Below are 12,358 nucleotides of genomic sequence, written 5' to 3' on the forward strand. Positions count from 1 at the left end.
GATCTCATCTCAGAGCTTGACCAATGGATGGCAGTGGAGGGGGGTTCATGTTGATGTAAGAAATGTGGTCAGTGCAGAGGGAACCGATTAATTATAAAATATATTTCTCTTAACATTTCTTCTACTTCACTACTATGATGGGCTGGCCATGTTGTTTGAATGCCAAATGTATGCTTATCAAAAAGAATATTTTATGGAAAACTCATACAGGGCAAGTACTCATGGGGGAGGGGCAAAAATGGATGGAAAAGGTTGATAGAGTATATTATGAGGAACAACAATTAAGTCACCATATCTATAAAGTGATATCTGGAGGAGGGGGATAACATGTAAGAAGACTAAAAATAGGGATTGTGGAGTTTTTAAAATGCCAAAGAAGTAATAGGCAGTATAGCTACATGTAATACAGGAGATGGAGTGCTGGACCTGGAGTCCAGAAAAACCTGATTTCTAATCCTGCTTTCAAAACCAGGCTTTGCCTTACTTTCCTCATCTAAAAATGGAAATAATATTACCTACCTCCAAAGATTGTTGTAAGGATAGAACTAAGATATTTGTAAAGCACCTTCCAAAGGTTAAAAGCGCTTTATAAATGCTGCTGGTGATAGAGATGAGTTACTGGAGTTTACTGAGTGGAGGGATGACTGGTCCTTTGGGAAATCACATCCCTCACTTTCCTGGGCCTCAGATGCTCCTCAGAGTGGGACTTGGATGATCTCTGAATCAAGTTTAACCGACAAGAATTATGGTTTTGCAAAGCCGTGTCGCAAATATTTAACAAGTTCCTCTAAAAGGAAAAGGTCAGTCTGCCCAGCTGTAGCCCCGTGTCAGTCGTCTGGACACACATTACAGCGAGGCCCGACGCGTTGCACGGACCTGACAGTTGCATGGCTGTTACTGATCGCTGAACTTGAACTTGCCTCCAGCTGGGCCCACCCTGCGGGGCCCCGGGGTCCCAGGGCACGTACCGGTGTCGGAGGAGGCCAGCGAGGCGGAGTCCAAGCGCAGCCTCTCGAGGGCTCTCCCTGACGCTACGTGCCCTCTCGAGACCACCAGAAGTCGCCTTTTTTTCCACGCCCCCCCCCCCATTCACACAACGGTGGCTCCCTCAGACCTGCTCCCCGGCTTTGTCATGTTTCCTCTCTTGTTGCTTGTTTTTGGGCTGTTCAGAGACATCCGTAAGTTCGGCTCCCACCCAGAGACTGGGCAACATTCATTGATTTATTCATTTTAGTGGGAGGAAGAAGCAGCGCATATTTATGGGGGGGAGAGCCAGCTACGCCCCTTCTCTCTCCTCCCCTTCCCCCCCTTCACCAATCTTTGGGGTCTTATGATAACGAAAAAGTACCCCCTTTTAGAAGCAGTTCCCATTGGTTACATTTGTTTCCTTTTTGTAACTTAAGTTTAAATCTTAGCCCCTTCCCCCTGTAACTTGCCCCTACTACCCCAGGTCTGCATTCCGGTGTAAGGTAGCCAACTTCAGGAGGCAGGATGCCAGAGTCTGGAAGGACTGAGTTTGAATCCCTGCCCCCCCCCCCAAAAAAAAAAACTACCTTGTTTGGCCCTGGACAGGTATCTTCACCCGTCTCAGACTCAATTTATTCTCATCCATACAATGGGCACCTACCTCAAAGGTCTGCAATATAATATAATAATTCTTGTCCTTCATTCTTTTTTTTTAGGATTTTTTTTTTTTTGCAAGGCAAATGGGGTTAAGTAGCTTGCCCAAGGCCACACAGCTAGGTAATTATTAAGTGTCTGAGCTCGGATTTGAACCCAGGTACTCCTGACTCCAGGGTTGGTGCTTTATCCACTGGGCCACCTAGCTGCCCCTTGTCCTTCATTCTTGAAGAAGAGCCCACATCGGGGAGGTGATGCCATGACAAGCATGTGCTAAGCCACCAGCCTCACTTTCTTCTCCAAGAGTCAGATGTGAATCAGGACAACTGGAGATGGCCTTGGATGCACCTTGCCCGAGGTCACACATCTAGTTGGTGTTAGTTGTCTGAGGCCAGATTCAAACTCTAGTCCTCCTGCCTCCATGGCTAGTGCTCTATCCGCTGCACCACCAACTGCTCCAGAATAACCTAATATATGTAAAACACAATGGTATTCCTGCACTATCAGTGTTAGTGATTGTTATTATTTTCAGGTGGAAGACCTTCAGATACTTCTAAGGGGAGTTTGATGAGGAAGGGACATGAGGGAATTATAGTATATCAGGCAACAGGCATTTATTATAAGTGCTAACTTTGTGGCCAGACTGTGTAGCAGGCTTTTGGGATATAGAATTAAGCATTGAATCAGTTCCTGCTCTCAAGGAATTTCCTTGAGGGAATCATGTGTATGTATGTAGTTATATATATGTAAAATTCTATGTACACACATGTAAAGTCAACTGTGTACATAAACACTGAACAACATTGAATGACATGTATATATATATATATATATATATATATATACATATACATATGTAAAGTCAACTTTATACATACATACATTTAAGGTCAGGATTGAGCAACAAATTCTGACTACCAAGTATCTATTTTCTGTTTATCTTGTATATATGTATATAACAAGGTAGTCAAAGGGTTTGTTGTTCAGTTGAGTATGACTCTTAATGACCCCATGGACAAGTATGGTCCAATGTAGCTCATTTGGTTTTCTTGGCAAAGATATTGGGGTGGTTTGGCACTTCCTTCTACAGTAGATTAAGGGAAATAGGGTCACACAGTGAGTTTCCAAGAGCAGATTTGAACTTAGGTTGAATTCAGGCAGCTGCAGACAGGACTTTCTCAAAATTGAATAAATGTAAGTGTTTTTTAGGGATGAATTAATGAAATGTTTGATATATAGCACACAAATGATATTATAAATGTCCAAATGACCCTTGGTAGGAAAAAAGCTTACCCACTCCTGATCTAAATCAACTATTTGACAAAAGACACACTAGTATCTAGAAGCTCAGAAAAGAAGAATGCAACATTCTCCTTATTCCCTTACTGGATTTACAATCTTCCCCAGCTGTCTGATTTTATATAGAAATCTAGAATCATGAACTTGGATGTCAGTTTATAGCAGTAAATAAATTTGTAAACATTTATATAGTACCTCTATATACCAGACCCTGTTCTAAGCCCTGAGGATATAAATATAAAAGAAATAATTGTTATGCTCAAGGAACTTTCATTTTACTAAAAAGATACAAAATGTTCATACAAAAGCAAATACAGAGTACACAAAATACATAGCAACTGGGGTAGCATGGAATACAAACAATGGGGAAGGGTGGTTCAAGAAAAATCTTTTGAAAAAAGGAACACTTGACCTGAACCTTGAAAAGAGTTTGTTGTACCAAGAAGTGGTGGATGAAAAGCAAGAGCATTTAGGCATAGGTTACAACCTGTATAAAAGCATTTAGTCTGGAGATAGAACATTAAGCCAATTTACCTGAACAGTAGAAGTTGTTAGGTAGGGTAAAGTAAATCAGCAAGTTTGGAACCATAAAGTAGGCAGTAGTATTTTATCATAAAGGCAATGGCAAAACATTGAAATTATTTGAAAAGTGGAGACAGTACTTTAAAAATATTTTCTCAGATGAAAGAGGAATGAATTATAGAGAGAAGAAACTGGGTGTGGGGAGACTAATTAGGAAGCTATTATAAAAGTCCTGGAAAAATTTGTCTGGACAAGATTGTGTGAATGTAGAAAAGGGGTCAAATGCTAGAGAATAGACAACTGATTGATTATAGAAATAAAGGGGAATTAAGTCAAGGATGACTCCTAACTTGCAAACCTGGATGATTGGAAAAGTGCTGGTATATTTATAATTACAATAGCATAATATTTATATCTTGTCTCCTATAAGCGTATCTACTACTCCAACTCCAATTTACTAGGTTTCTAATCTATAAGGGTTCAGGATATTCCAAGGTTCCATACTCATAAAATTCTAGTCCACCGATATCCACCTGCAAGTTAACCTTCTGTAATAAACTAATTGACTCATTCAGCTCACAGCTAAAAAAATTTACTGAAATGGCAAGGCATTTAGTGGCAAATTATTAACTTATAAACCTGGCACACTCTTCGACAAATACAGCATCAGTTGGACAAGTGGGTACATGTTTAGAGTGAGTTAGTAGAGAGGTGATCATTTATCAAATGCTTACTATGGGCTACACTGTGCTAAACTCCACAGTTAAAGAAAAAGTGAAGATAGTCTGCTTTCAAGTTTATATACTAATGGGGAAGATACATAAATCATTCTTAGAGGGGAATACACTAGCTGCTAAAGGGACTGAGAAAATCTTCTGTAAATGATAGTGGTGGTTAAACTGAGTCATGAGAGAAACAAAATTTTAAGAGATAATAAATGAAGAGAAAGCATTCTAGGCATTCAAGATGACTAGTGAAACTGTATAGTCCAATAATAGAATATTATGTGTAAGGAACATAAAGTAGGCAAGTAAGTCTAGATCCAGTACATGGAAGGCAGTACTTTGTCTGGTTCTTGGCCTTCATTATGGAAGACTAAAATAATATTATATTAAAGACAAGTTACAATGGTCTAACTGTGGCAGATCAGATCAATATGATCTAGGAATGCTCTACCACAGAATGAACACAAATAGTCCATGTGAATACCTGGGTTGAGTACTCTATAATTAGGCATTTCATTTCAACTGCTTCAATTTTATCTTCCTTATAGAGTGTAGCACCCTCTCTTTTGTGGCTATGACATGGCCAGTTCTGTGCCAGGATCTCTCATGCTGCACAATGGATTCCATAGTTCATAAGGGAGAAAATGTTCTAGTATTGTTTTTTTTTTCCTGACCCACCTGAGCACTTATCCCGTGTGAGTTTTCCATAAAATAGAAAATTTTTGACAAGGGTATGTTTGACATTCAAACAATATGGCCAGCCCATTGGAGTTGTTCTCTCTGTAGTAATGTTTGAATGTTTGGCAATTTAGCTCATGAAAGAACCTCATTGTCTGGTATCTCATCCTGCCAATTTATCTTCAGGATCTTCCTAAGAAATTTAAATGGAAGCAATTCAGTTTCATGGCATGGCACTGATAGACTATCAAAGTTTCACAGGCATACAACAATGAAGTCAGCACAGTGACACTGTAGACTTCCAGTTTGGTAGTCAGTCTAATACCTCTTCTCTTCCACATTTTTTTTGGAGCCTCCCAAATACTGTGCTAGCTCTGGTATTACATGTATCGACCACATCATCAATGTTTACCTCCCTGGAAAGTCCATTGCCAAGATAAGTGCACTTATCCACAGTATTCAAACTTCTCCATTTGCTTTAACTAATTGTACCACATATGGATGGTGTATGATGAATCACCTGTATTTTCTTGGTGTTAATTATTAGGCCAAAATGAGCACAAGCAGCAGAGAATCAATCCATATTTTGTTGCATCAGAACTTCAGACAGAAAAATCATGGAGCACTGGCCCTGGAGTCAGGAGTACCTGAGTTCAAATCCGACCTCAGACACTATAAATTGCCTAGTTGTGTGACCTTGGGCAAGTCACTTAACTCCATTGCCTTAAATAAAAAAAAAGAAAAATCATGCATCATTTCTCCCTCCATTTTGGTCTTCAAGTTGAAGAATTTACCATCAGTGCAGTAGACTGAACTTGATGCTGTGTTCATCTTCAGTGAAAGCATTTGCAAACATGGCTGAAGACATCATGCTAAAAAACATGGGAGCAAGGACATCAGAAAGAATATACTATCAAGACATCTAAATGATTATAAATGTCTCCAAAAAGATATCATAAGAAGACGGAAATTCAGCAATTACCTAATGAAACAATCCTGTGGATTTCAGATAGTATGGAGATGCACAGGATGTTCAAGAGAGAAATCAGAATGGAAGGAAGGAAAGAAGTTAATAGGGAACAGAAGAATTTATGGTCCTCATATTAGAAATAATTCACACAACAGAAACATTTGAATTCATTGTGGCAATTCTATTCAAAGAAGCAAAAGAAGAAGCAATGAAAACTTCTCCAATATGCTAGAATCAGAAGGTAAAATATAAATTCAAATAATCTTCCAATCTCCAGAATTAATTTGGAAGAACTGGCCTAGCATTTCCTGATTTCAAAATATAAAGTAGAAGTCACCAAAAGATTCTGGTAGTGGCTAAGAAATAGAATGGTGGATCAGGTACACGATGTATTTATCTAGTATTTGATAAACCTAAAGATCCAAGCTTTTTGAGAAAGAATACATTTGAAAAAAATTATTGAGAAAACTGGAAAGCAGTTTGACAAAAACTAGGCATAGACCAGCAACTCACACTGTATACCATGATGAGGTCAAAATGGATACATAACTTAGACATAAATGACAGGCCTCACCAAAGTAACAAAAGAGAGAACTTTAGATTGGGGATACAAATATGCAGAATTGAAGGACAGCCTGGGAGAGAGCAAAAAGCAATACTAAAGGGAAATATGTTCACCAGACAAGTCAAACATGCCATTGCTGATGTCAGAGGGTTTAGAGAGAGTTAAGGATCATTGGTCTCCTAGAACAACTTGGCAGGACAAAAACACCCAACTTAATACCATAAGGAAATATTAGAAGCAAACTGCCCAGAACTTCTGAACATAGAAAAAGTTCATTTGAAAGAATTCACAGATTTCCTCCAGGAAAAAAAAAATCTGAAATCCCAAAACCTCAAAATCCCAAAAGCCTCAAGTATACACACTTCAAGACCCACAGCAGTTTAGTTTAATAGTTTAATAACTCAGTTCAGAAACATTAAAATTTGTAAGGAGAAAGATCTTCAAATACAAAAGAAAGGACATTTGAATAACAGAAGACTGAAGAAGGATGCAGCTGGAAAAAGATAAAAGTAAAGAAATAATGCATTCTGAAGAAAAATGGAACTGTAGCTCAGTATTACCTACTGAGTAGGTAATATCCCACAAATTTGAGCTTAACCATATAGACCAAAACATGTACAATCAATATTAAAGAATCAATTTAAACAACTTTAAAGAACTGATGAGATTCACTTTACAAGGATTCCGAAAAATAGAAATGTAGGAATGAATAGAAGTAGCAACCAAGGACAGCAACAGCTGCAGTGACCACAGAGATCAATAAAATATTTCTTTCTAAATAAAGACAAGGAGAAAGAGATAAGATTATGTTATGAAACCTCATCTGGACCCTCACTCCTGCTAAGCAGTCCTACATTATCTCCCATATCAATTCACTATACTACTCTAAAGGGACTTGTCCCACTCTTTGCATTCATCCTCAAATCACTCATGGTTTTTTCCGTCCCCCCCAACCCCACTGCCCCACTATCTCAGCTGAGACCTTTGCTTCTTATTTTATTGAAAAAGACCATTTGTCATCTCCCTCTTTCTTTCCATTTTCTCATCTATCAGATAATTTCTATCACTTTCTCTTCCTTTACCTATCTAACCATCATGAAAAGACCTGACCCCTTACTGTGGCTAACATCTCTACTTAAGTGATTTCGTTCTGTTCTATTTCCAAATGGCTTCCTCTGTCATCATCATCCCCTCTTTTCAATCTTTCCCTCTGTACTGCCTCTTTCTACTGCCTATAACTGTGCCCATGTCTCCCCATCTTGAAAAATCCCTCACTTGATACTTCTATCTTTTCTGTGAACCTGTATCTCTTCTGCCCTTTGTAACTAAGCTCTTCAAAAAAGACTGTCTACAATGGATAACTACACTTTCTCTTTTCTCACTCTCTTCTTAACACCTTTCAACTTATCTGACCTTATCATCTTAACTTATATTCTCTCCCAAGTTGCTAATGATATCTTAGTTGCTAAATTCAGTGATTTTTTTTTTCAAGACAAATGGGGTTAAGTGGCTTGCCCAAGGCCACACAGGTAGGTAATTATTAAGTGTCTGAGGCTGGATTTGAACTCAGGTGCTCCTGACTCCATGATCGGTGCTCTATCCACTGCACCACCTAGCCACCCTGCAGTGATTTTTCTTAATCCTTATTTCCTTTTCCTCTCTGTAGCCTATGATATGGGTTCCTTGATGCTCTTTTCTCTCTCTCAGCATTTGGAACTCCTGGTTTTCTTCCTATCAGATCACTCCCTTTGCTCTGTCTCCTTTGTTGAGTTCTTCTCCAGATGACGACCTCTAATTGTAGATGCCCCTCAGGATTCTGTTCTGATCTCTTCTCTTCATCCTCTTTACTAAAGTGTATATTTGTTTTCTGAATTTAATGACCATCCATCTCTATGCTGATACTTCTCACATTTATCTGTTTCATTCTTTGTTAACCTCTAATCTCATATTATCCTTTGCAACATCTTAAATCCACTTTATCTAAAATACTTTCCCCCATATACCCTACCTTTTACTTTCCCTATTACTATAATGGACAACATCATCCTCTTGTCTCTTAGGTTTACAACCTAGGAGTCTTGTCAAGTTCTTACTCTTCACTCCTCACGTCCAGTTATCAAGAGCTAATTTCACTTTTCCAACATCTCTTGAATATGTTTCTTTTTCTCCTCTTAATACCACTACCATACTAGTGCAGGCCCATGTCACCTCAAGACTGTATTATTACAATAGCTATTGGTTTCTGTCTGCCTCTCTCTGCATTCTAATCCATCCTCCATTGTGCCTTTGAATATTTAAATATTTTCCTAAAATGTAGTTCCAAATGTAGTTCATCATCCTCGTATTCAGTAAACTCCAATGCTTTTTTATTGGAACTGATTAAATTTCTGAATATGAAACTGAACATTTATAGAAAAAATATATAGAAAAAAATTAATGTTAAAAGACTTATGGTATCTTCTAAACGGAACAGCAACAGTACATATGTGTTTCTTTGTACCACAATGAACATTTACATAAGAGATTATATAGTAGTGTCAGAGATATTGTAAATGAAAGTTAAAAAGGCAGAAAGAGTTAACACCTGCTTTATAGAGCCTAATACAATAAAAATAGAAATTGGTTCAGGGACCACAAAGAAAAAACTAAAATTGAAACTTACCAATGAAACTTTAAATAATGAGTGGAAACAGCATATCATAGAAACAGTTACTAAGGCAAAAGAAATTGATAGTGATGAATTAACAGGCCAGATTTTGTAGGATGCAGCTAAAGTAATGACTGTGGGCAAAATCACATCCTTACAATTGTACATAAACAAAGTAAAAATAGAGAAGATTAATGAACTGAAGATGCATTTATAAATTAGAAAAAAAACAAATGTAAAATAAGAAGAGGAAATATTAAATTAGATATGAAATAAATCAATCAGAAATAAAAACTCATAGAAATAATAAGTCTAAAATCTGGTTGTTGTGTTTTTTTTTGCAAAAACTAATGAAATTGATAAACCCTTAGCTAATCTGATTAAAAAGAGAACCAATAGGGCAGCTAGGTGGCGCAGTGGATAGAGCACTGGCCCTGGAGTCAGGAGTACCTGGGTTGAAATCCGACCTCACACACTTAATAATTACCTAGTTGTGTGGCCCTGGGCAAGCCACTTAACCCCATTTGCCTTGCAAAAATAAAAAATAAAAAAATAAAAAGAGAACCAAGAATCTAATGAATAAAATAGGCAATGAGTGAAATCAGAGCAAAACCAGAACTAAAAGGAATAACTAGAATATATGATGCTAACAACACTGAGTATAAAATTAGAGGAACACTTTAAAAATGTTAAATATCCAATCTATTGGGAAACCAGAATAGAAATTTTTAAAAAACCTTATCTTAAAAATAGCAAGTAGATCTGGCTATCTAAGTACCACCAAAGTGGGGTGTGGTAGTAAGATAAAGGGAGACAACCAGTGAAAACTCTTGGTCCTGATGGATCACAGGAGAATCCTACTAAACTTTAAAGAACAATTAGTACTCATAATTGGTAAATTATTTTCAAAAATTGAGAAAAAAATCTTTATCTGAATCCTTCTGAGACAAATATAGTCCTAATACTGAAACCAGGAAAAGACAAAATACAAGAAAACTATAACCCAATATCCATAATGAACATGGACTCAAAATTTTATTATTTATCCAAGAAACCAGTCATTATGATCAAATGGAATTTATACCAGGGATGCAGGGATGGTCCAACATTTAAGAAAATAATAAAAAAAGCATATTAGAAATGGAAGCACCCAAAACAACATGATTATCTCAATAAATGCAAAAAAGCCTTTGACAAAATATAGCACTTTTATATTAAAAATCTTACAAAGTATAGGCATAGAGGAAAACTTTTTAAAAATATCATAAATATCAGTTTCAACCTAAAGCAAGTATCATATGCAGTAGTAATGCATCAGAACTTTTCCTAATAAATAGAGGAATGGAGCAAGGATGCTCACACTCCCCACTATTGAAATAGTTCTGGAAATGGTAGAAATTGGGATAAGATAAGATAAGAGAAAGGAATTAAAGGAATAAAAATAGGGAAAGAGATAAAACTGTTCCTATATGGTGATATAATGACCCAAATGATCAGCAAAACTTTTAATTGAGGCAATTTATAGCTTCAAGAGTTGTAGGTTATAAATAAATGCTCAAAAGTCAACATTTCTATATAATATCAAAAGAAGCAATAATAGAATTCTATTCAAAAATTTTCATTCAAAAATTATTTTTACTTTAAAAATTTTTACTTGAAATAATATGCAAGAACATAGTGTGCAAAATTTAGGGGCAACATCATGAAGATATGTAATGAACTCAAATTTTATAGTTATGATTTCTAAGCAGAAATGCCACTTGTTTATTTCTTTTAAATAATATTTTATTTTTTCCAATTACATATAAGAACAATTTTTTTTTTGCAAGGCAATGAATGGGGTTAAGTGACATCATGCAGTCAGGTAATTTTAAGTGTCTGAGGCTGAATTTGAACTTAGGTCCTCTTGACTCCAGGGCTGGTGCTCTATCCACTGCAATACCTAGTTGCCCCAAGGACAATTTTTAATATTCATTTTTCAAAATAAAAATTTGAGTTCCAAATGTTTGCCCTCCCTCTGCCATCTCCTCTCAAGATGGTCAGCAATGTGATATAGGTTATATATGTGCAAACATGTAAGCATATTATTTGTTTTGTGAAAGAAGATACAAATCAAAAGGAAAAAGAAAACTAAGAAAAAATAAAGTGAGAATAGTATTCTTTGATCTGCATTCAGACTCCATCAATTCTTTTTCTAGTTATAGATAGCATTTTTCATCATGAGTCTTTTTGAATTGTCTTGAATTATTACATTGCAGAGAAGAGCTAAGTCAGTCATAGTTGATCATTGCACAATGTTGCTGTTACTGTGTACAATATTCTTATGGTTCTGATCACTTCTCTTAGCATCAGTTCATATAAATATTTACTTGTTAAGTAGCATGAAAAACCGTGATTGTAGTTCAAAGCAAAAGCAGTTGTATTGAGTAGGAAGAGTAGGCACATATGATGTGATTAATCTAGGGTTAGAATTTGCCAAGGGATAGCTAGATAGAGAAGTAGATAGAGTACCTGACCAGAAATCAAGACAACTCTTTTCATGAGTTCAAATCTAGCCTCAGACACTTAATAGCAATGTGATCTTGGACAAGTCTTTTAATCCTATTTGCTTCAGTTCTTCATCAGTAAAATGAACTGGAGAAGGAAATGGAAAAACACTCTAATATCTTTGCCAAGAAAACCTCAAATGTGATCATGAAGAGTCAGACACAACAGGAAATGACCTCATTTTGTTAACTCTTGAATGACCTAAGATTGTGTCAGTCTTTTCTAATCTTAAACATGAGTCAAATTCTAGAATTAGATTTTGGGGGGGGGGGGCAGAAATTAAAGGAAAACACAGAATCATAATTTGTAAAAAAAATTGAAATTTGTAAAAAAAAGTTAGACAAAGAAACTAAATCTGTTATTTCATTGATATAGGAACCTTCTAAATGATTTAGCTCCATATCCCAAAGCTGATCTATACCTTCTCTGCAACTTGTAGAGAGTTTCCTAAAGTACTGACACTAGTAACACAATTACAGAACCAGTATGAGACAAGCATCAAACTTGAACCAATTTGTCCATGATTTGAGATCATCTTTCCACTAATCTATGATGTTTCTGATTTATACAAAAAAAGTAACATGATTTTTTTATTTTTGTTTTTTACCTCTTTTAGGTTCTCATCACATGTTTCTGGCAATCACAGTTCCACTAAAGATTTCATTACCATCAAGTGAATTTTTGGAACCAGAATATGTAATTAATCAATAGAATTTTTTTTAATAGCTATCATTTATATAGAATTTCAAGGACAGCATACCATTTTGCATAGTAACTCATTTGAT

At 36.3% G+C, this 12,358-nt stretch overlaps 1 protein-coding gene across 4 annotated transcripts in view; it reads left to right on the forward strand.

The window, feature by feature from the left end:
* Window positions 1-892: 892 nt before the first annotated feature.
* The window catches only part of LOC141514339 (disintegrin and metalloproteinase domain-containing protein 2-like), a 141,683-nt gene continuing 130,217 nt past the window's right edge, over window positions 893-12,358 (forward strand). For 2 of the 4 annotated variants that reach the window (XM_074225109.1, XM_074225118.1), the window contains exons 1-2: window positions 895-1,178; window positions 12,190-12,269. In XM_074225109.1, coding sequence (XP_074081210.1) covers window positions 1,133-1,178; window positions 12,190-12,269 — 126 coding nt within the window. In that variant the 5' untranslated portion in view covers window positions 895-1,132. Of the gene's footprint in view, window positions 1,179-12,189; window positions 12,270-12,358 lie in introns of all 4 variants that reach the window. The other 2 variants (XM_074225101.1, XM_074225092.1) reach the window with 2 other exon arrangements.

Source organism: Macrotis lagotis, chromosome 1, assembly GCF_037893015.1.
Source record: "Macrotis lagotis isolate mMagLag1 chromosome 1, bilby.v1.9.chrom.fasta, whole genome shotgun sequence".
Taxonomy (NCBI): domain Eukaryota; kingdom Metazoa; phylum Chordata; class Mammalia; order Peramelemorphia; family Peramelidae; genus Macrotis; species Macrotis lagotis.